The sequence below is a fragment of the Cimex lectularius genome, unplaced genomic scaffold, assembly GCF_000648675.2.
Source record: "Cimex lectularius strain Harlan isolate CLEC.00 unplaced genomic scaffold, Clec_2.1 scaffold185, whole genome shotgun sequence".
Classification (NCBI taxonomy): Eukaryota; Metazoa; Arthropoda; class Insecta; order Hemiptera; family Cimicidae; genus Cimex; species Cimex lectularius.
The window spans coordinates 274,981-296,704 of record NW_019392756.1 but is presented as its reverse complement, the minus strand read 5'-3'; the positions used below and the strand labels follow the sequence as shown (position 1 = coordinate 296,704).

Genomic DNA, 21,724 nt, shown 5'->3' with positions numbered 1-21,724 from the left:
GTTCAAAATGGTGGGTAGCGAGTGCTGTAGGATTTTGCTTGGGTTTTTTGCAATCATAGATATGTTGCTTTACTCTCTATAAACACAAAATAGCAAAATCTCACTGGCACTCTCGACACGACACGCAAGAATGGCACAATTACACAGAAGACAAACACTTTGAGTGAGTAGAAATACTTTGATTGAATATATAAAATATATTTTGCATTGTATAAATTCACTTTTCCACATCCAAAATGTAATATGTAAACAATGTTTGTAAATCCCAGGCCCTGAAGATGATCTCAATAAAGATCGAAACGTTGGCACGATAAAGAAAATGTTTTTCTGAAACCTACATCACACCAGACTCTGCATCTCACGATTTCTAAATAAATAGTTTTTGTTAAAAATGAATAAATAAAAAAAGGTGCATCCTATTTCAAAAGACAGAAATTGTTGTGTTGTGTTGTTCTTATGTTGGCTTCCATAAAGGTTTTTTTATTACGTATATTTTTATTAGGTATGTTTTATGTATAAATTTTTCGAGATGTCCGGACTTAAACAAAACTAAAACTATCTATTATTTTAAATATAACTTGATATATGAATGAAAGTGTTCACTTTCATGTTTTTTTTCCTGTTTTTATGACACAATACTAATAAAATCACAAATTTTCAGATTATCCGGACTTTCAATCATCTGGACTAGTCCGGGTACTTTCAAGTTCAGATAAACGGATTTCTACGGTAACTGTTTGATGATTTTTGTTGAAGATAATTTAACATATATAGATTTTTCCTCTTCTTCGTTGTGCTTTTACGGGTTCGACTGTTGTGTACCCTAAGCACCTGCCATACCACTCTAATTTGAGTGCCACTATTCTAAACTTCAGGTAAAAGATCAGCTGGCTTTAAGAAATTGAAGTGGTTTTCTATTCCGTGACTATCATTAGATAGACCCAAAGAACCACATGTACTCTCCAGGACAAATTGAAAACATTTGCTTGACTGTTAGTTCATGACAGCTTTGGTAAATCAGAGGAGGTTCCCTTGCCATGAGGAATCCATCGGTAAACCTACAATGGCCTACCCTTAGTTGTGTGAGGACCGTTTCCTCCTTCCGGGTTGTTTGAACAGATTTAAACCTTTCTCTTAGATGGCCCCTCGTTTGCTTGAGGCTTTTTACCAGACCCCGAAGCTTTTTCAAAGGCATGAGTATCCTTCAGGCCCTGGCTTTTCCTCTCACAGGATTAGGACTCTTATCCTACATAGGCCTTTGCACCAACAGAGGACGTGTTCTCCTGTTTCTTCTTCTTAGCAATATCTGTGCATGCTTATTTCTTCCACTCCGATTCTAGTCCTAGCATGTCCTAGATTTAGCAGTTCTGCGATGGTCCTTTGATAAACTTTTTCCCAAGCTTCTGTTTCGGGCTATATTCACATTAAGCAGAGGACTTGTTTTTAATCCATTGTCTAATGGATCGACGTTTTTGGCTGTTTGGTAAGCCATAAAACTGTTCAGGGCAAATGGGTGTCCTTATTGAATTTTCCTTGGCCAATTTATCCACCTCTTAATTGCCTCGTGTCCCTTGGCACCCAGACAAGGGTACGTTTGTTATTTTCCGAAATGTCTGACAGGGCTCTAATCCGTCCCAAATGATTCTGGAAACCTTTCTCTTAATTTCTTTCAGTTTTTTGTGGTTAACTTCATGCAAAAAAGTATTTTATCTTATTTAACATAACCTCGTAGTTTAAATAACCTCATAAAAAATTAAATTATTGTTATTATTATTATATTCATATTTAAAGGTGATAAATGTAAAGGAGGCAATGTATTAAAAATGTAGTGGACAAATGCACGGCGTTTAGTCTAGGCTAAACCGTAAATACCGTTCGGTCTTGCCGAACTATATATCTAGTAAGTTTTCGTCTAAAAGAAATGTATATATAACTTACAAATGAGCTTTTTTCAAAAACACCGACACCCGTGGGTTCATATAATCTCGTAGTTTAACTATCCTCATAAAAAAAATGTTTGGCAATTCTGCTGGCGGCTGTATATCCAAGCAAAATATGCTGTCGTTGAGTTATTTTGTTTTATTTCGCAAATATCTTTATTAATTAACATGATTATTATTATATTCATATGTAAACGGGACAAAGCATTAAAAAAAAGTAGTAGGCAAATGTACAGCGTCTAGTCTAGGCTTAATCGTCAATACCCTTCGGTCTTGCCGAAATATATATCGAGTAATGTTTCTGTTGGGGTCAACTGGTATTATTTACTTTTTTGTCTATTTTTAAACGGTTATTTTTCATTTAACAATTTGCTAAAAACTAGAGTGGATTTATAATCTATGTATAATAATATTAAGGTAGTTTTAAGTAGTATATAAGCAGGTGCGATTGGCCGTAGGCTTAATTGCGTACAGAGTTTTTGATAAATCAGCGTGGAGAGTGGGGAGACAAGTGTGACGTGTTGAGAACGAGCGTGCGAGCCTGCAGAAGCGTTCCTTTCCTTCTGCCTAATTTTTGTCTACTCTCCATCGCTTCTCCGAGGCTGAGAGCCGCGTTGTACATCTGTGCTAACTTACTTTACGAGTTATCTACGGAACTGAGAGTCAAGAATCTACAAACTTCGTGGATCATCTGTTCATTCTAGCACCCAGCTCCATCTTTTCCATTTCCATCCAGCCTGCAGCATCTTGGATACTAACACTCGGTCAGATTGTTCCTTTTTATTGTATATCTATTAGTTATATTAATATCTTCTTTTAGCTTTACATTATTAATTTTATTACCATAATTGACCTGTGTTATTGCATGCAATTCTAATTCTTCTCATGTGAATTTATAGTATCTGTTCTTATATGTTTATATATTTTTAATTACAACTTGTATTAACATTATAACTCATTTTATAAGCTCAATCCTGCTCTCGTTATTAACAAATTCTTGAATTAATATTATATTAATAATAATATAATTAGCAAATTATATGAATACATTTCAGGAATTGGTTTGTTTGAAGACATCATACCCCTTCCATCAGTGTGAGGGGGTCATTCGTGGAAAACAGGTAAAAATACATTAGAGTTGGGATACCCTAAATCTTCTGGAGCCCTGATTCAAACAGTTTCGTTAAAGAAAAAGGGTTATTTTTCAAAACCATCCTGAGGGCTAATTCATATAACCTTGTAGTTGAAGTATCCTGGTAAAAAAAGAAAGAGGCCCTAAGTGAGAGCCCCGAGGAATTCCTCAAATAACTGTAAATTTAGTAAATTTAAAAGATTCAGAAATATTAACTTTGACTATTTGGGATCTATTTTTATTTCAATCTTCTTCATTTATTTTTCCTTTATTTTTTATCTTTCTTTATAGTATAGTGTAGTTTAGTTTTATTGAAAAATAATACTTTTATCCAAAAAAAGGTCAGAACTTTTTGTTTAGTTCAGCTAACATTACCATGGATCATGTTTAGGTCAGCTAACGTGACTATCCGTTTGGCAACCTAAGAAATTAAAAAAGTTAAAAGTTATTTTTACATTAATCAGTTTTATTATACATACTTGTTGCTAATCAGACCTGTAATGAGCATGAACAACATTAAAAATTGTTAATTTATGTAATAAAATAAACAAAATACTTGCTGAAACATGTCACAATACTGTTTTATTGTATAATGATATTTTGGTTAAAATAATAAATTTTAAAGATTTGTTAATATAACCTCGTAGTTTAAATAACCTCATAAAAAATGCAATTATTATCATTATTATATTCATATTTAAAGGTGATAAATATAAAGGAGGCAATGTATTAAAACTGTAATGTGGACAAAAGCACGGCGCTTAGTCTAGGCTAAACCGTAAATACTGTTCGGTCTTGCCGAACTGTATATCTAGTAATTTTTCGTTTAAAAGAAATGGACTATTTTGAAACCCATCCTAAGGGCTCATTCATATAACCTTGTAGTTGAAGTACCCTGGTTTAAAAAAAATAAATAAAGAAAGAAAGAAATAAACCATCAGCAAAGAGAAGAAAATTTATATCGTTAAATACAGAGTAAATGTCATTTATAAAAACAAGAAAGAAAAGAGGCCCTAAGTGAGAGCCTTGAGGAATTCCTGAAGTTACTGTAAATTTAATAAATTTAAAAGATCCAGAAAAATTAACCTTTACTATTTGGAATCTATTTTTATTTCAATGATTATTCAGAGGTAGTGAGATGCTGTCTGGTGTGACGTAAGTTTTAGAAAAACATTTTCTTTATCGTGCCAATGTTTTGATCTTTATTGAGATCATCTTCAGGGCCTGGGATTTATAAACATTGTTTAAATTTTACAAATACATGTAGGATGTGAAAAAAATGAATTTATACAATGCTAGAAAATTTTATATTAGAAAAAAAAATTATAGTGTAGAAAATTTTAGATTAAAAAAAAAGAAATTGATATATAATGATAGAAAATTTTTGATTTAAAAAAAGAATGAATTTATACAATGCTATAGCATGCTTTTTTAAATCTAAAATTTTTATCATTATATAAATTCATGTTTTTTAATCTAAAATTTTGTAGCACTGTATAACTTCATGTTTTTCACATCCTACATGTATTTGTAAAATTTAAACAATGTTTATAAATCCCAGGTCCTGAAGATGATCTCAATAAAGATCGAAACGTTGGCATGATAAAGAAAAGTTTTTCTAAAACCTTCGTCACACCAGTCTGCACCTAACGATCTCCGAATAATCATTGACTAATGGTCATTAAACACCACACATTTTTATTTCAATCTTCAACATTCATTTTTTTCTTGGTTTCTTATCTATCTTTATAGTACAGTATAGTTTAGTTTTATAAAAAATTAATATTTTTATCCAAAAAAAGGTCAGAATTTTTTGTTTAGTTCAGCTAACATGGCCATCCATAGTTGAGTTAAGTCAGCTAACATGACCATCCATTGGCAACCTAAGAAATTGAAAAAGTTAAGAAATATTTTTACATTAAAATGAATCAATTTTATTATACATAAATGATACTATTCAGACTTTTACTGCTCATGAACAATGTTAATAATTGTTAATTTATGTAATAAAATAAATAAAAAATACTTGTTGATACATGTCACGATTCTGTTTCATGACTGTCTTATAGTATAATGATATTTTGGTTAAAACTATCGTTAATAATAATCAATAAATTTCGAAGATTTGTACTGTGTTCTATTTGATAAAGTTTGTTAATAAATATCTGTTGATTTTTCTTCGAACGGATGCATGTCGTGACTTGGGTCGATTGGCGTCTATTTCGATGTATCGAGTCTTGAAAGGAGGTTTCGATTTTAACGGTCGCCGGCCAGGTTAAGTTTGTCAAAGATCAGGTCGACGAGATTTCACCTGATCCGCGCGTCCCTGAGTCGCCTCCTTTTTGCAGAATGAGCCGAGAGGACACATTTACATCAATGCTGACAGAGTTCAGAGGCCCTGAGATGGGCTTCTTCAACCGGGCCAGGAAAAGCGGCTTTCCAACTCCTCTGGACAACACCGTCTCGTACGACGGGTCGAAAAGCACGCCGAAGAGGCCGTTCGACGACACAGTGCTCAACATCAACGATTCCATCATAAGAAAGAAGATGAGGAAGTCTCTCGATGATTCCATCATCTCGAGCGAGTGCGAACAGGATGGATTATGCGGTGAGAAACTATTTAGAAAACTTAATAAACAAAACTTTTATTACTTGTTTTTAAGCCTTAACCGGATTAATTGTTACACTCTGAACAATTAACTCAAACAATAAAGATTTTGTGGTATGTTGCGTTGAAGTTGAGAGGTGTTTAACAATGATCTCTGACCATCCTCTAGGAATCAACATTGTGTATAGTTGGTATGTCACAGTCTGTATGGATACCATACATCTTGTTTGGTCATGCAACTAAAGATGACAAAATGCAGGATGATCGGAGTTGATCGGGCTTCAGATTAGGATCGTGTTATTTAATTCAAATTATGATATATTTTTGGTCTATAATTAAAGGAGTTGATCGTCCAAGTCATCATCTCAAGGCCATCCGTCATCTTGTTTGGTCATTTAACTAAAGATGTCAAAATGCAGGATGATAATCAAGCTTCAAATTAGGATTGCTTATTTAAATCAAATAATGGCAGACTTTTGCTTCATAACTAAAGAAGAAAATGATAGGCTCAAATCATCCTGATTTAGGAAGACCGTTTCACTGCCATTCGCCATCTTGTTTGGTCATACAACTAAAGATGACAAAATGCAGACTTTTGATGATCAAGTTTCAGATTAGGATCGTGTTCTTTAATCCAAATTATGATATACTTTTGGTCTATAATTAAAGGAGTTGATCATCCATGTCATCCTCTCAAGGCCATCCGTCATCTTGTTTGGTCATTTAACTAAAGATGTCAAAATGCAGGATGATTGGAGTTAATCAAGCTTCAAATTAGGATTGTTTATTTAAATCAAATAATGGCAGACTTTTCTTCATAACTAAAGAAGAAAATGATAGGCTCAAATCATCCTAATTTAGGAAGACCGTTTCACTGCCATCCACCATCTTGTTTGGTCATGTAACTAAAGACAAAATGCAGGACTATCGGAGTTGATCAAACGTCATATTAGGATCATATTATTTAATGCAAATTGGACTTAGATAGACTTTGGTCCATAATTAAAGGAGTTGATCATCCAAGGCATCCTCTCAAGGCTATCCACCATCTTGCTTGGTCATGTAACTAAAAATGCCAAAACATAGGACGATCGGAGTTGATCAATGTTCAAATTAAAGCTGGGCCCCATAACTGCACCGGACCGGTGATGGAAGACCCCACTTGTCCCTACCATGTTGGACAACACACTCAGTAGTTCAGTATCTTCAAAGCTACATCGTTTGAAGCATACATTGTTTCATTGAGAAAAAATATTAAGAAGTTACAAAAATAGTGAATTATGGATGATAACACTTTCTTTAGAGGAAGGATATATTAATTGGCAAAGAAATCATCGCAGAAGGAGAATAATGTGGGATCACGCATGGAAAAAAAGTTGTGTTGAGAATTTTACTCGCTGCTTCCACTTCTAAAGTATGATGAGACAAAGTTTTATATAAAATTATAATTTTTTTATATAAAATTGTTCTAAGATTCACTGGAGCTCACACAATTTGTGTCCATCAAAAACTAAACCAAACTAGTCGGGCACGGTGTGGAGAGTGGGGACTAGCCAACTCACTTCCATTGACCTATTCGCTCTCCATGTGATGGCAGGCAGACAGCAATCATGTGGGGTTCAGCCTTTGAGATCCATCATTTAAACTAAATTATGACAGACTTTTGCTAACTGAAGAAGAATCTAATCATCTTGCAATCTGCTGATCTAGGAACACTGTTTCACTTCCATCCACCATCTTGTGTGGTCAAGTAACTAAAGATGACAAAATGCAGGATATGATTGGAGTTGATGAAGCTTTAAATTAGGATCGTATTATTTAACGTAAATTATGACACTTTTGCTTTTTTTAACCAAAGAAGAATCTGATCATCTCAAATCATCCTGGTCTAAGAATACTGTAGAAAAATTGGAGAAGATCCTGCTCCAAATAAAGCTTGTTAGCCCTGACTGTTCACCTCCCGGATTTTGGGACTTCCGGTCAAAATTTTAGAAAAGTATATCATTTTCGACGTCAGGGGACGGAAAAATTCCATTTTTTTTGTAAGGGGTACCTCTAACGAGGCAGGGACCGTTGCCGACCTAGGAGAGAATGACGGCAGCCGTGTAAAAGGGTTGGACGCCTGGATCGGGAACTGAGACGGCGGCGGACTGGTGGGGGTGGACGGGAGTAAGGAGGCGGAAGCAGGCAAAGGCGAGCAAGCGGTGAGAGATGAGAGGAAAAAGAGAAAAAAAAAGGAGGAAAACACGAGAGGAATGAGGGACATCCTTTTCTTTTTCCAGTGTGGGAAACAGCCGTTCTCCTCCGGGGACAGGATACGCATCCAACCAGGAGCTAGGAGGACAGGCGTCGAGACGAGGTGCTCCGGCGAAGTCCAACGTGTGGAGACAGTTTTTTTTGTGTTTTAAGAAATAGTGTTTTTTTTTATTAAGAATTTTTTTTTGGAGAGGATACTCCAATTATTGTAAATTTAATTTCGTTTGCGATTGTAAATCAAATCGTAATTATTAGAATTTTGTTTAGTCTAAATTCAGATTGTTCCATTTTTTTTATTACTTATTTATTCGTTTTGTTTCAATTTTTTTCCCGACCCCTGGCGAATGCCGGTCTACTCACTTTAATGATTGAGTAAGGTGAACAGTCAGATACTAACAAGGCAGCTCGTAGCGCAGGGGAATCATATTCGTTTTAAGACTAGAAGGTTGCAGTTCGAGTGCGTTTGAGGTCATTTTCAGTCCGTTGATTTTTTTTTTTTCTTTTCTTTTCCCCTTTTCTTTTTAGGGATTCACTATTTTCCCTGAATTAAATAGTGTGGCGCCCGACTATAGTATTGGTTCCCCGAGAATCCCCCCTTCTCCACTGAGCGTCAGTCAGCCAGTTACTACCAAAGGTAACAAGCTTCTTCTTCAGGTCCAATAAATCCATGTACTTACCCAGCTTTATTTATTTATTTTATTCACAAACATCTCAAGGGTTCATGTAGCCTCGTGGTTGAAATACCCTGGTTATTTATTCCCCCTTTCTTTGATGTAAATCATGACAGACCTTTATCCCATTACTGAAGAAGAAACTGATCGTCTATCATCGTGCTGGCCTATAAAGACCCGTTTCATTGCTGTTTGCCGTCTTGTTTGGTCATGTAACTAAAGATGACAAAATGCATGAAGTTCGGAGGAATTCAAGATCCAAATAATTTTTGTTCGTTCTTTATTACAGATTATGAAAGACTTTTACTTCACAATTTAAGAACCTGATCCTCTCAAATCTATCTGGTCTAGGAAGAATATTTTAAAGCCATTCACCATCTTGTGCTACAAAACTAAAGATGGCAAAGTGACTGTCGAAATGCTGCCAGATCAGTATGATTTAAATTGGTCAAGCTCCAAATAAATTTTTCTGTAATCAAAGTATATTATGTGACAATTTTTCCTCTATAATTGTCTTAGAAAAACATTTTAAGGCAATTTGTCATTTTTTTGTACATGGAACTAAACGCAAGATGATTGCAGTTGAAAGTTGCAAGTTTTTTTTTCTTTAAAAAAAATTATGACAGCTTCATAATCAAAGAACTTGATCTTCCAAGTCCAAGTATCTGCTTTAAGGAATAAGATATCTAATTTGAAGCTTGATCATCTCTGATCATTCTGCGTTTTGTCATCTTTAGTCCAGGACCACACAAGATGGCGAATGGCAGTGAAACAATCTTCCTAAATCGGGATGATGTGTGATGATCAGATTCTTCTTCTGTTATGTTGTTATGTTTCAAGGCCATTGGCCGTCTTTTTCGGCCATGGAATTAAAAATGGAAAAACGAAGGATGATCGGAGTTGACTAAGTTGCAAAAAAGTTTCTTCTGCTTTTATACCAATTATGACAGGCCTTTTTTTCATAACTGACAATTTAAGCAAAAGGGTTCAGGACCAATAGGTGCCCTGATTATACTTTCCTTGGCTAATTTATTGTCAATTTGCCTTATATGCTTTAGTACGAGAAAAAGGGTGTGTTTATTGTTTTCATCAATGTCTGTTAGGGACTTTATGAAATTCCAAACAGCGCTAGACTTCCTATAGTTTCAATCATAGTAGATAACAACGCCTCTATTTACTTATGTCTGTAAATTTATAATTTTCTAATTTTTCCAGATACGCCATGGGAAATAAAACACTTGTCTTCCGAACTTTCCCAAGCGCGTGCCGAAATCAAAGCGCTCGAGACGAACATCTCGCAACTCCATGGTGTCAGGCGTGAAGCTGAAGTCCTATTCGAGAACGAAAAGGCTTCGCTTAAGGCGTCGCTAGATCGCGAACGATGCACCGTGAGTTTTGAGTCTTAATGGGATTTTTCTCCCTACGATATTTAATGTTTTGTCATTTATATGGGCGAAGGTGAAAGAATTGGAAAGACGGATCAAAATAATGAAACGCAGGGAAGAGAAACTCCACGGCCAACTACAAACGGCCATGTCCAAGGTGAACACAGACCGACAAGACTACGAGCAGAAAGCTGTCGAAATCCAGGAGGAAAACATGAATCTGAAAGAAGAAATTCAGAACGTTAGCTTCTTTATCATTCTTAATAAATATTTTTCTATTGTAAACATTTTTTTTTTTTTTTTCGCAGTTAGATAAGGACAAGAAAGAAAATGAGTTAAAACTCAAAGTGGCAAAAATGACTTCAGAAAAGCTAGAAAATGAACTTCAAATTGTAAAAGAGCAGCTTGAATCAATGGAAAAACAAATGACAGAAATGAGAAATTGTATCAAAGACTTTGAAATTAACAAAGCTGCTCTTACCAATGCCGAGCATAGAATAAAAGTATTTAAAAAAAAATTGTTTTAAATAATTTAATAAATTATAAATGTTACAAATGTTTCTAGGAGTTGGAAAGTGAAATAATTTCTCAAAGTGAGACAGCCGCTGTTATAAAAATTCAGCAGTCGAAACTGTCCAAGTATGGTGAGCTTGAGAGACAGCTTAAATCTCTAACACAACAAAACAACAAGCTCAGGTAACTATCGCATGGAGTACTTTACAGGCCCATATAATAAAATTTTTGGAATTTCAGAGAGTCGACAACGAATTCCTTTTATCTCGAGTCTGTCGTCGAGGAGCTGAAAATCAAATTGGAAAAGATGGACGAATGCGAGAAAAAGCTCGTCCAGTCGAATGTCAAGCTCAGCACGCTAGAAGGCCAGCTCAATGAATTCAAACGGTTGAGCAAGGACGTATCCGGGGCTGGCTCGTCGGCCGATGAACTTTCAAGCTATATTCGCCACCTGCAGGCCAACAGCCTCGTCAACTCAAGCCAAATATCTCAACTCAAATCAAAGTAATTTTTTTTTATTGTTAATCTTTATATAGCACCGTAGGGGGACCGCGGTGGCAGTGTGGTTAGGCTGTCCAACTTGTATTTGCCACGCTAATAGTCCTGGGTTCAAATCCCAACATAGCAGATGGGTTTTATTTGTAAATAGCATAAAAAATATATTGTTGCTTTGATCCTTCGTCTGCGACACCCAACAAGTTGTACATTGAACCCAACTGTGGAATTACTTTAATTTACTTTTTATTTTAGCATCCTGGTTTATATATTCTTGCTAAATTTGTCTATGATTCAAATTTATAGACAAAGTACAATGTTTTTCAAAATTTATCATTTTGGTCTATCACTGTGTTGGCTTGTCAGTTGTTTCAGCATTCCACCATATTCATTACATTTTTCCTCCTGTTATAATTTCCGGTTGGTATTGTATTTCTGCCATGATTATTAAGATGCAGATTTAACACTGAAAATGGCTAAATTTCATACCAGCGCAATGAGGATATGCAGACCAAAACGATATTGATAAAATTTCAGGTTTATGATTAAATTTGACCAATAAATTTTTTGTTTCCTTTTCATTTTTCAGGGTAAAAAGCCTGGAAGAAATGGCTCAAGAGTCTAACAACAAAATAGAAAGCCAAAAGACAGAATTGGCGGATTTGAAGAAGGAGCTCGACACGTGCAACCTGAACCTTAAACGTCTCAGGAAACAAAACGCCCTGATAACTTGGGTAAATTGTCAATTTAAAATCCACAAATGCGTTGTTAAATTTTTGTTATATACCTTTTATCCACTAGGAAAGAAATGATCTGAGAAGCCTCATAGATTCCTGTCAAAAAGAAGTGACAATCGGAAGTTTGCACGACCCCAGGGTTGAAGCCCTTGAGAAATTGGTGTCAAGCTACAGAAACAAACTGCAGCAGATCGAATCCAGCCCTAATATTCTATCACTGCCTGGTATGAAACAGAAAAATTATCCATTACAGTAATATTCATTAAAAAAATTATTTTATAGGACCATCGTCTGAGGTCAAAATTGATATGGCTGAGTTTGAAAAGTTAAAAACAGAAAATCAAAGTCTAAAAGAAAAAGTAGATAAATTTGAGTATGAAATTGCCCACAGAGCGCTCAAGGGTGATTTTAGCAACATGAACACTAAAATTTTGCATTTCAAGTAAGAAAATCATAAGTACTATTATTCAAATAATAAAATAATCTTAAATATTTTCTTCGCAGGAACAATCCTCTTTCTGAGGCCGTATCAAAACAAGAGAGCGAGATCGACGTGCTCCGCAAGGAGAACATCGAGCTTAAAGAAAGACTGAGGTTGATGAAGGAAGGCGAATCGAACATTACGCAAAACCTCGCTGGAATAATCGACACTGATATATCAAAGACGCTTCAGGAGACGAAGGAAAAGGTGAAAAGTCTCGAAATGCAGAACCAACGCTTGAAGGAGGCGTTTAAGAAAAGCATGCACGATTTCCGCGAGGCGATTTTCTCAATTTTCGGCTACCAGATCGACGGCCTTCCGAACAAGATCTTCAGAGTGACCAGCCTTTATGCCGAATCGCAAGAACATCATTTATTATTTAAGGCAATTTTTTTCTTCTAAACTTTTTCAATAAATATTACAAAACAAAATGCTTAAATCTGTTTTTGTTTTTTTAGAAGTCAAATTCTGGAGAGATGGAAATGCTTGAAACTGAATTTTCCAAGACGCTGTCCGAATTAATAGACTTGATTCTAATCCAGCACAATTCGATTCCTGTTTTTCTCGCCTCCCTTACAATAGATTTATTTAAACGCCAAACAAACTGTGTACTTGACTCAGTAGTACAACATTAATTTTTAAGTAAAACAAAAGAAAAAAAATTAACTGACTTTATATCTTTTATTGATTTGTATATATTGTTGACTGTGTACATAAAATATTTTTGTATATGTTGTTTTACTAAAGTTCCCTTTTTTCACATTTTCTTTGTAAGAAGTCGGCCTCTTTACGATCTTGTATGCCACAATCATTATTGATGTGAATTAGGGTTGTATTTTTTACTTTATAAGTGAAAATGGGCATCTGGTAAAGAAATTAAATGTAATTATTGGAATTAATCTCCTTATTCTGAAGAACACACATGTGACAAGCAAGCATTACACATGATTAGAAAAAAAAATCACAATTATAGTACTTAACTTATTAGTTTTATTTTGTTAATAAAAGGAAAGAATTTAATATAAGCAATTTACAGATTTGAATTACAAATTTCAAAGATTCCATTAGAGGATGAAGTACGAGCCGCAGGGTACCGCCGATACTCATTACTACCAATGCCCCGTTTGCCACAAGTTCGACTTGACCCCCATGAACTATGGCATGGCGACTCCATACCCGCCGTACGGAATGCACCAATCGAGGATGGTAGAACAAAAGGTGATTTGTCCTTGCTGCCGAGTGGCGCCCAGCGCGAGGATCGACGAGCAGGCCAAGTTCTTCGGCCCTGGTGCCAACCCTCTGCCTCCAGGCACCGCCTTTCCTTGCGACGTCGTAACCCAACAGGGCAAACTGTACTTCCCCTGGTTCAGAAAAGCCAGGGAAAAGATGCTGGAGAAGATGAACCCCGAGGAAAACCCGAACTACATGAAAAATCTTAAGAAAAACGAGTTGAACAGAAGGATCAAGTTTGTCGACAGGTATCTATAATTAATTGAACTTTTTTTTTTTTTTTTTTTTCTTTTCAAGCCTTATACTACATTAAACATTTCTTGGGTTTTGAAAAACATATGTTGGAACAATTGACAAATTGATTTAATTATTTAACAATGCTGAAACTGTTTTTAGGTAGGTTGATATATGGATATGTGGGCTAGGTAGATTGATGAATTTATGGTTAAGTAGGTTGATAGATGGACAGGGGGTAAGCAGGTTATTATTAGAGTGATGGATTGGTGGGTAGGTCGATATATGGACGCATGGTTAAGCAGGTAAATTTATGGTTAGGTAGGTTGGTTGATGGACAAAGGGTAAGAGGTAGTTAGTAAAATGATAAATTGATGACTAGGTTGATATTTCAATATGTGGGCAAGCAAGTAGTTAGGTAGATTGGTGGATTTATGGTTAAGTAGGTTGATAGATGGACAGGGGGTAAGCAAGTAATTAGTAGAGTGATGGATTGGTGGGTAGGCCGATATATGGATACATGGTTATTATTATTATTAATTATTTTATTTTTTATTTCTCATTTCCCTTTCGCACCGACCACCCGGGCGCTGTAAGGAGCCGAAAAGGCTTAAGGAACAGTGTCCCGGGGGGACCCGTGGCGATGGGGTGATCTCTTTCTTTATTTATTATTATTATTTATATTATTTTCTTTCCTTTTTATTACTATTATTAATTATGTTATTTTTTATTTTTCATTGCCCTTTCACCGACCACCCGGGCGCTGTAGGGAGCCGAAAAGGCTTAAGGAACAGTGTCCCGGGGACCCGTGGCGATGGGATGATCTCTTTATTTATTATTATTTATATTATTTTCTTTCCTTTTTATTACTATTATTAATTATGTTATTTTTTATTTTTCATTGCCCTTTCTCACTGACCACCCGGGCACTGTAGGGAGCCGAAAAGGCTTAAGGAACAGTGTCCCGGGGGGACCCGTGGCGATGGGGTGATCTCTTTCTTTATTTATTATTATTATTTATATTATTTTCTCATTTCCCTTTCGCACCGACCACCCGGGCGCTGTAGGGAGCCGAAAAGGCTTAAGGAACAGTGTCCCGGGGGGACCCGTGGCGATGGGGTGATCTCTTTCTTTATTTATTATTATTATTTATATTATTTTCTTTCCTTTTTATTTTTTTTCTTCTTCTGCTGCTCCTTCTTTCTGACCCCCAAGTTCTTATAGCTTCCGTCTATAATAAAAAAGCAAGCCAAAGAAACTGTAAAGAGCCGGCGACGGCTTAGGTACAGTACAAAAAAAAAAAAAGGCCAAGACAGTTAAGTATGTTGATAGATGGACAGGGGGTAAGCAGTTAGTTAGAACGATGGATTGATTAGTGGGTTGCTATATGGATATGTGGCTAAGTAGGTAGTTAGGTAGATTGATGGATTTATGGTTAGGTAGGTTGACAGGCTGAATTCCTTCATCTTACAGAAACCAGTTATTTTTACGGTTCAATATCCACAATCATGATCTTTCCTCAGATGGCAGTTCTAGCCTCCTAAATTTATCCCTATGTCCAATTCTAAATCATCGATCTTGTCAGTCCTCACTTCGATAATAGATTTGGACATACAAATTATGGGTCACCGCTAAACCTTCCATCCAAATATATTTCCAATCCAAGTCCTAAGAACCATTGACAACCCTACTACATCTACAACCCAACCCTTCAGTACAACCTCCAACCTTCATTAAAATCCTATAAATTTTCCACATAAATCCTCTTATACGCATTAGCCCAATTAATGTTCTACATAATCCATAACCTAGTCAGGCCACTGAAGCGTAAATAGCCCTTGGACCTACTAATTGATAGTGTGTAATGTGCTGGCTCCCCTCAGGACCAATGACATATGAGAAAAATATTATATGGTTACTCATTACATGTTTGTACAGATGGTAAAATAAATGTATAAAATTAACCATGAAAGATTGATATTTATTTAAAAAATCTGTTTTTTAGATGTGCCAACAAACTTTTAAATTCCCCTTGCATGTCATTTGAGAGTGATGATGAGGAAGAAAGTTATGTTAAGAAAGACCCAAAAAGATTCCTCTTTGACCCTTGTGGCCCTTGTGCGCCGTGTTCGACTCAGAGGTACCCGTACCATGGCCACCACACGAACAAGGACACTTTGGCCGACCGTCTTGACAAGCTGACAAAAGAAGTTGAAAAACTCTCCAAGAAGATGGGCTATGATTCGGAAAAGGAACGTAGGGATTCGACGAAAACGAAGGAACAATTTTTTCCTTTTTACTTCAACCAGTCAGAGTATGGCAATCCGTTTGCACCCTGCTTCAACGACCCGACTTGCAGTAAATATTTAGAAAGGACCGTACCGGGCATGTATCCGGTCACGATGGAGAAGGGGAGCCAAGTGCACAGAAGAAGGAGGCGGAAGAAGAAATCTACCACGTACAGTGACACACCCACACCCGCCACACAGGAAATCTCTTATGAGAAAAAAACAAAAGGCAAATCACACAGAGTACATGAAAATTCGACCTCCCTCTCAGTTTCGACTTCACAGCAGACGAGCAATTTGGACGTTTACAAGCCTTTGAGAAAATCATCGTACAGAAAGATTGTCGAGGAAAAGAGAAACAGTTACATGTCTTCTTCCTCGACTCCATCCGAAACGGAAATAATCTACAGGGAAAAGAAGAACTCAAAAAATAGATATTGTCAGTCCTAAACAGTAAAAACACAGGGCCACAGTTGTTGTTTTTTAACATGCAACTAATATTAGGCAAATTGATGTAAATACAAATAGTAATAAATAATAAACAAAATTATCTTAAATTTATTCTTTGAAACCCTAACCCTACCAAACCTAACTTAACCCCTCTCTCTATAAACTTTACATGACAATCTTTCAGGGAAATGAAAGAAAATTAATATTGTCTTCTTAATCATTTTATTACTACTTAAGCCTAGATTTCTTCCCCTGGATTAAGATATTAAAAAAACTCATTTTTTTCCTTCACAGAAAAACAATGAAACATGGATATGCAACTTAATCCATCGTTATTCCTGGACCCTGCCTAACTAAAACTAACTTGCCATGCTATGCCCTAATCCTAAACCTAACCTGTCCCTAATCTAACCTAAATTTTACATGATATTAATCCTAGTTTCATTTCTTCCCCTGGATTAAGATATTTAAAAAAATTGTTTTCCTCCTTCACAGAAAAACAATGAATCATGGATATGCAACCTAATCCATCATTAATCCTGGACCCTGCCTAACCAAACCTAACCCACTGTTCTAAGCCCTAATCCTGCCAAATCTAACCTCTCCCTAATCTAACCTAAATTTTACACAATATTAATATTAGTTTCATTTCTTTCCCAGATTAAGATATTAAAAAAAGCATATTTTTCCTTCTTCACAGAAAACATTGAATCATGGATATGCAACCTAATCCATCATTATTCCTGGATCCCTAATCAAACCTAAATTTTACATTTCGCATTAGTTTCATTTTTCCGCAGGGCTAAAATATCTACATACAAAAAAAAAAAAAAAAAAAAAAAAAAAAAAAAAAAAAAAAAAAAATCCGACCCTAACCAAACCCAACCTATGCTTACTCCCCAGAAATGTGAAATTGATCACCACACAATTAAATAAAACACAAATAAAGTATAAACCATATTTTTTTACAAAAATATACAATGAGATTGTAAAATATTTGTATTTATAAATATTGAACACTACAAGACGAATCTAGTAAATCGGCTCTTCCAGTATCGATATTTGTAATATGCAAACCTTTATAATTAATTATAATGGTTGTACATCAAAACTAACAAGAAGAAAATAACACAAATACACAAAAAAATACAAAAATTAGTTAAAATTTATTCAAATAAAATAAATAAAAATATAAAAGTAAAATTTCAAAATGTTAAAAACTAGTATTAGCCATAGTCTGAGCTAACAGTTAATGAAAACTCGCCGTCTTTTATGTATGTATCATGATACCATTGTCTTGTATCAAGAAGAACTAAAAATTAAAAATAAAATAAAAAGTTTTCTAATAGTTTAATTATGAATTGATAGAACTTACGAATATCGCCGGGGTTCATGGTGAACGAGTGCCTTTGGCAGACGTCTTCGCATTCGGGCGGTGGGTTCAAGCGCCAGGTCTTGTGCCCTCGGAGCTGCGCCTGCCACATCAGTCTGCTTATGTAGTCCAGCTGGAAAAAATTACAAAAACAAAAAACTACAGATGAACACAAGAAAAGCTATAAAAATAAAAAAAACTTAAAAAAAGAACTTTACATGCATGAATGCGCCTTGCTGGTATCCCATAAATATGAAATCGACGTGTGAGTGTTCAGCGTCCTCCGGGAGGAAGTGTGGCTTGTTGTAGAATTTTCGCATAGTGTTTAACACTTCTGCGTGACAGTTGCTCCTGTAACAAATTTTTTTATTACTTATACAATAAAAATATACATGTCATGAAAAATATATTTAAAATAGCTCTATGGCCTAAATATTAGACAAATCCTCCTATTTTGACCGAAAGGAACAAGTTTTTCATCTTTAAAAATTTACCCATGGAACTACGGTTCAGCATTAATCACTGAGATTTTTTCTTAAACTATTTATGTTCAGGGGTCCAATTGAGCAAATTACTTATTTCAAATAATTGTTCTTTTTATGTAAGGTCTTCATTGAGGTGAAAAAGTTAGTGTCACGAGCAGGATTTGAACCCACGACCTTCGGCTCAAATGCCGCTGCTCTAACCACTTGAGCTATCATGACTTCGATCCACTCGGACACCAACCCTCCATCTCAACCACAACCGTTCAAATTTTCCTTTCAACCTTTTGAATTTTGTGTAGAGATTAGTGACCGTTAATCGATAGTTATTCAGATATCGTGAGATGCGGTCAGCCCGACCGCATCTCACGATATCTGAATAACTTTTGAATTTTCTCAAATTTTTCTTAAAATCTGCAGGGTGAAAAAAAAATTGTAATTTGATCATTTTCCAAGCATTCTGCTTTGCCTGTCCAATTGTGCCACATTCACCTTTCACTGAACTACACGAGGGATATGCCTCTCGCTGGGGTGAAGAAGGCAAAATGCCGAAATGGAAATGGTCCAGCAAGATTGGCATAAGGATCAAATTACGAATAGCTATTTAACCGATTCAGCAAGACAGACTAAATCAGGATCAGAGGTGATCAGAAGATTTGTATGAAATGAAAAGTCTAAGTACAGACATCTGATCCAAATTAAATTATATGAAGACCGAGATGACAGAGGGGAATTTTCTGCATGTTCTTAGATGTGTAGGAAATGTCTTTTTTACTAGGTGATCGTTCTGCTACCATTGATTTTAAGAAATAGTGAACTTCTTAAGGGTTAAAGAAGAATGGCGGTGATCGTAATAGATTTATGTCAGGGTGATGAGAATGATTAGTTATGGGGTAAAAAGGTCATATTTGATGAAAATTGTACTCACCATCCGATGTACCAGGGCTGGGCACTGTCAGAATTGTTCACCCTCTCTTGTGGCATTGTGAACACCTCTCGAAGGCTGTATAAATCCGTTTTGAAATTTAAAAACTGGCATTCCTCCTCGACGCTGTCGTACGCCCCTGGAGTCCCATCGAACAGGGTCTTGAAGAACCCGTAGTCGAAGTCTTCAGCTGCAGGCCAGTCCCTGGCAGCGCCACGGACGACCATCGGCCTGGAAAACGCAATCCGATGAGGAAAATGTTCTTTTTTTCTTCCTTTCAGAGGTGAAGAACCTGTAGGAATAGGCGAACGGGGCGAAATTCTCTCGTGTCACGTTCTCGAGGAAGAGTACGTCGTTTTGGCAGATTCTGCAGTCTGCAACCGGCCTCGTCGCTTCCCAGATGAAATAATTGTTCGGCAAGACGCACTTCACCTCGAGGGCGTCTTTTACGATATCGTTTACAACGGGGAAATTGTAAAAGGCCGTCGAAAATACCAGGGCCAGGCATGCCCAGGCGAGGCCGCATTTCCTCCTGGGAGCTTCGAATTTTCGACTTTTTGCCAATTTTCGCAGTTCGCTAGCACGATGACCACTTTTCAAAAGGGCCAAATGAAGAAATATCAATCTTCCGAAGATTAAATGCGATTTTAAGTCGAGAGCACATTCCCGGACTACACTACGAGGCGCCATCTTGGATAAGACAGCCGCCCGGTTGTCTTACTAAATTACTTTGAACTATTCTGATATCAAATAAATAATTTATCCATACAAAATACATTCTTAAAAATGTACCTTTTACTAAAAAACTACAATAATTTTAATTTTTTAACTGACAATTTTCAACTTTTTTTTAAACAATTGAATCTTTCTCAACTTTTTCTCAGTAAAATTAAACAACAAACCAATAAAACATATTATTAAACTCAGAACAGAAATTTTATTTACAAATATATACATTATACATTATTTATTTATTTTTACAGGCAAAGCCTATTAAAATTATACAATAGTTACAAATAGACTTAGGAGAGCTAATAAAGAGATTCATTTCAAAACAGTTAATTAAAAAAACAACTGAATTAGAATTACAATACAATAACAAATAATATGATGTATAAATTATTAAGATTCATACGTCAAAACAAAATTGATATAAATACATTTCCCTCGTCATATATTTTTTCCCCTCAGAATAATGTATTTAATGTACGGCAAATAAATTCATTTTCGCCTTTATTTTTGTCCATTAAATAAAACATGACTGTAAATATATGCACAGTTAACATAATTGAATGATATGATCGGCTGTCCTTAATTAATCAATTTGCTAAATATCCATGTTCCACAGTGTAATACCAGACAAAAAATATTGTTTTCAAAATCTAATTATAATATAAATTATTTAAAATTTAGTCCTATTCCTAGAATCATGGAAATGGGTAATAAACATCCTCTACAATGAGACTTTTTACCTTTCCTTAAGTCAATTTAAGCCTTTTTTTTTAATTGATCATTTGATTTGTTTATATGCTTCTACTGTTTGTTTAATTAAATTTTTATCATTCCTTCTCACTTTTTTTATATTTTTATACACTTGTGTATTATGACACAATACTTGCAATATTTTATTTGTGTTTGTTATTTTTGAATATGTCTATATTTTTAATTATTGTTATATGTTATTACTATTTTTTTAAATTATTTTATCAGCTTCTCCTTAATTAATTGAGTATTTATATAATTAAGTAGAAGCTAATAAAATAATTAAAAATTTAGTATTAATCTAGAACCACACCTGTGAATCGTACACAGTCCCGCTAATGTAGTACAATCGTTAATAAAAAGTGTTTCTATATCAATTCCAATTCTTACAATAGGAATAAAATCGGGGAGTCGAAATGAGAAGTTTGTGGCATCAGTGATCGAGGTCACGGTAGCTCAAGTGGTAGAGCAGCGGGGTATTCAGCCGAGGGTCATGGGTTCGAATCCCGCCTGTGACACAAATTTTTCATTTTGAAAAAATTGTGTATAATTAATTGAGTAGTTACATGTTATGTTTCATGCATTATTACCTATAAATAGTTTAAACTCTTATAGAACTTGTAACTGGGTATATTTAGCTGAATAAATAAATAACTAACCTAGCATAATATAATATATTTGTAAATATTAAACAGAATGATAATGAGACATACATGAAAAACTGATATGAAAATAGTACATAAACTGACTAAACATTTATATCTTGAGTGTAGAAATTGTCTGATTTTTAAAAATGTTAATATTATCTTGGTATGAAAAGTGTGATAAGCATTATCATGTGCATTAACCATTTATGGGACTTTCTTTTATGAAATTAGTTTTATGAGCAGAAATGCAGAATATTTTATGTTTCCGGGATGAGAGCTGGAGAACATTAAAATTTAATTTGGAAAGTAAATAAGGGGTCTCAATCCGATTATTCATAATTTTATAAAGGAAGAAGAGGTCAAGGTAAATTCTTCTCTTTTCCAAAGTTAAGATGT

At 35.2% G+C, this 21,724-nt stretch overlaps 3 protein-coding genes across 4 annotated transcripts; 2 read left to right on the top strand and 1 right to left on the bottom strand.

The window, feature by feature from the left end:
- Nucleotides 1-5,318: 5,318 nt before the first annotated feature.
- Nucleotides 5,319-12,920, top strand: LOC106663189 (mitotic spindle assembly checkpoint protein MAD1). Its single transcript, XM_014387840.2, has 11 exons — nucleotides 5,319-5,680; nucleotides 9,823-9,995; nucleotides 10,066-10,233; nucleotides 10,301-10,495; nucleotides 10,558-10,688; nucleotides 10,746-11,009; nucleotides 11,590-11,734; nucleotides 11,802-11,961; nucleotides 12,020-12,179; nucleotides 12,242-12,602; nucleotides 12,677-12,920. Exons 1-11 carry the CDS (start codon nucleotides 5,422-5,424, stop codon nucleotides 12,851-12,853), a joined length of 2,193 nt encoding a protein of 730 aa, XP_014243326.1. The 5' UTR covers nucleotides 5,319-5,421; the 3' UTR covers nucleotides 12,854-12,920.
- Nucleotides 12,921-12,970: 50 nt separating this feature from the next.
- Nucleotides 12,971-16,481, top strand: LOC106663190. 2 transcript variants are annotated; one of them, XM_014387842.2, is made up of 3 exons: nucleotides 12,971-13,190; nucleotides 13,255-13,696; nucleotides 15,688-16,481. In XM_014387842.2, exons 2-3 carry the CDS (start codon nucleotides 13,290-13,292, stop codon nucleotides 16,418-16,420), a joined length of 1,140 nt encoding a protein of 379 aa, XP_014243328.1. In that variant the 5' UTR covers nucleotides 12,971-13,190; nucleotides 13,255-13,289; the 3' UTR covers nucleotides 16,421-16,481. The 2 variants fall into 2 exon arrangements, with proteins under 2 accessions (XP_014243328.1, XP_014243327.1); XM_014387841.2 differs by having other exon boundaries at nucleotides 12,972-13,696.
- A 1,159-nt stretch (nucleotides 16,482-17,640) lies between these two features.
- Nucleotides 17,641-19,946, bottom strand: LOC106662958. Its single transcript, XM_014387414.2, has 5 exons — nucleotides 19,492-19,946; nucleotides 19,203-19,430; nucleotides 18,011-18,143; nucleotides 17,796-17,925; nucleotides 17,641-17,732 (listed from the first exon to the last, which is right to left on the bottom strand). The coding sequence occupies exons 1-5, from the start codon at nucleotides 19,887-19,889 to the stop codon at nucleotides 17,647-17,649; spliced, it is 975 nt and encodes a 324-aa protein (XP_014242900.1). The 5' UTR covers nucleotides 19,890-19,946; the 3' UTR covers nucleotides 17,641-17,646.
- Nucleotides 19,947-21,724: the final 1,778 nt, after the last annotated feature.

What these genes read in the sequence shown, in the direction of transcription:
- LOC106663189 (XM_014387840.2), top strand. Translation starts at nt 5,422, where the DNA reads ATGAGCCGAGAGGACACATTTACATCAATGCTGACAGAGTTCAGAGGC. An exon ending in ACTAAAATTTTGCATTTCAA is followed by an intron (nt 12,180 to 12,241) that starts GTAAGAAAATCA and finishes TTTTCTTCGCAG; the next exon opens with GAACAATCCTCTTTCTGAGG. An exon ending in AACATCATTTATTATTTAAG is followed by an intron (nt 12,603 to 12,676) that starts GCAATTTTTTTC and finishes TTGTTTTTTTAG; the next exon opens with AAGTCAAATTCTGGAGAGAT.
- LOC106663190 (XM_014387842.2), top strand. Translation starts at nt 13,290, where the DNA reads ATGAAGTACGAGCCGCAGGGTACCGCCGATACTCATTACTACCAATGC. An exon ending in AGGATCAAGTTTGTCGACAG is followed by an intron (nt 13,697 to 15,687) that starts GTATCTATAATT and finishes TCTGTTTTTTAG; the next exon opens with ATGTGCCAACAAACTTTTAA.
- LOC106662958 (XM_014387414.2), bottom strand. Translation starts at nt 19,889, where the DNA reads ATGGCGCCTCGTAGTGTAGTCCGGGAATGTGCTCTCGACTTAAAATCG. An exon ending in CCGTTCGCCTATTCCTACAG is followed by an intron (nt 19,431 to 19,491) that starts GTTCTTCACCTC and finishes TGCGTTTTCCAG; the next exon opens with GCCGATGGTCGTCCGTGGCG. An exon ending in CATGAACCCCGGCGATATTC is followed by an intron (nt 17,733 to 17,795) that starts GTAAGTTCTATC and finishes TTTAATTTTTAG; the next exon opens with TTCTTCTTGATACAAGACAA.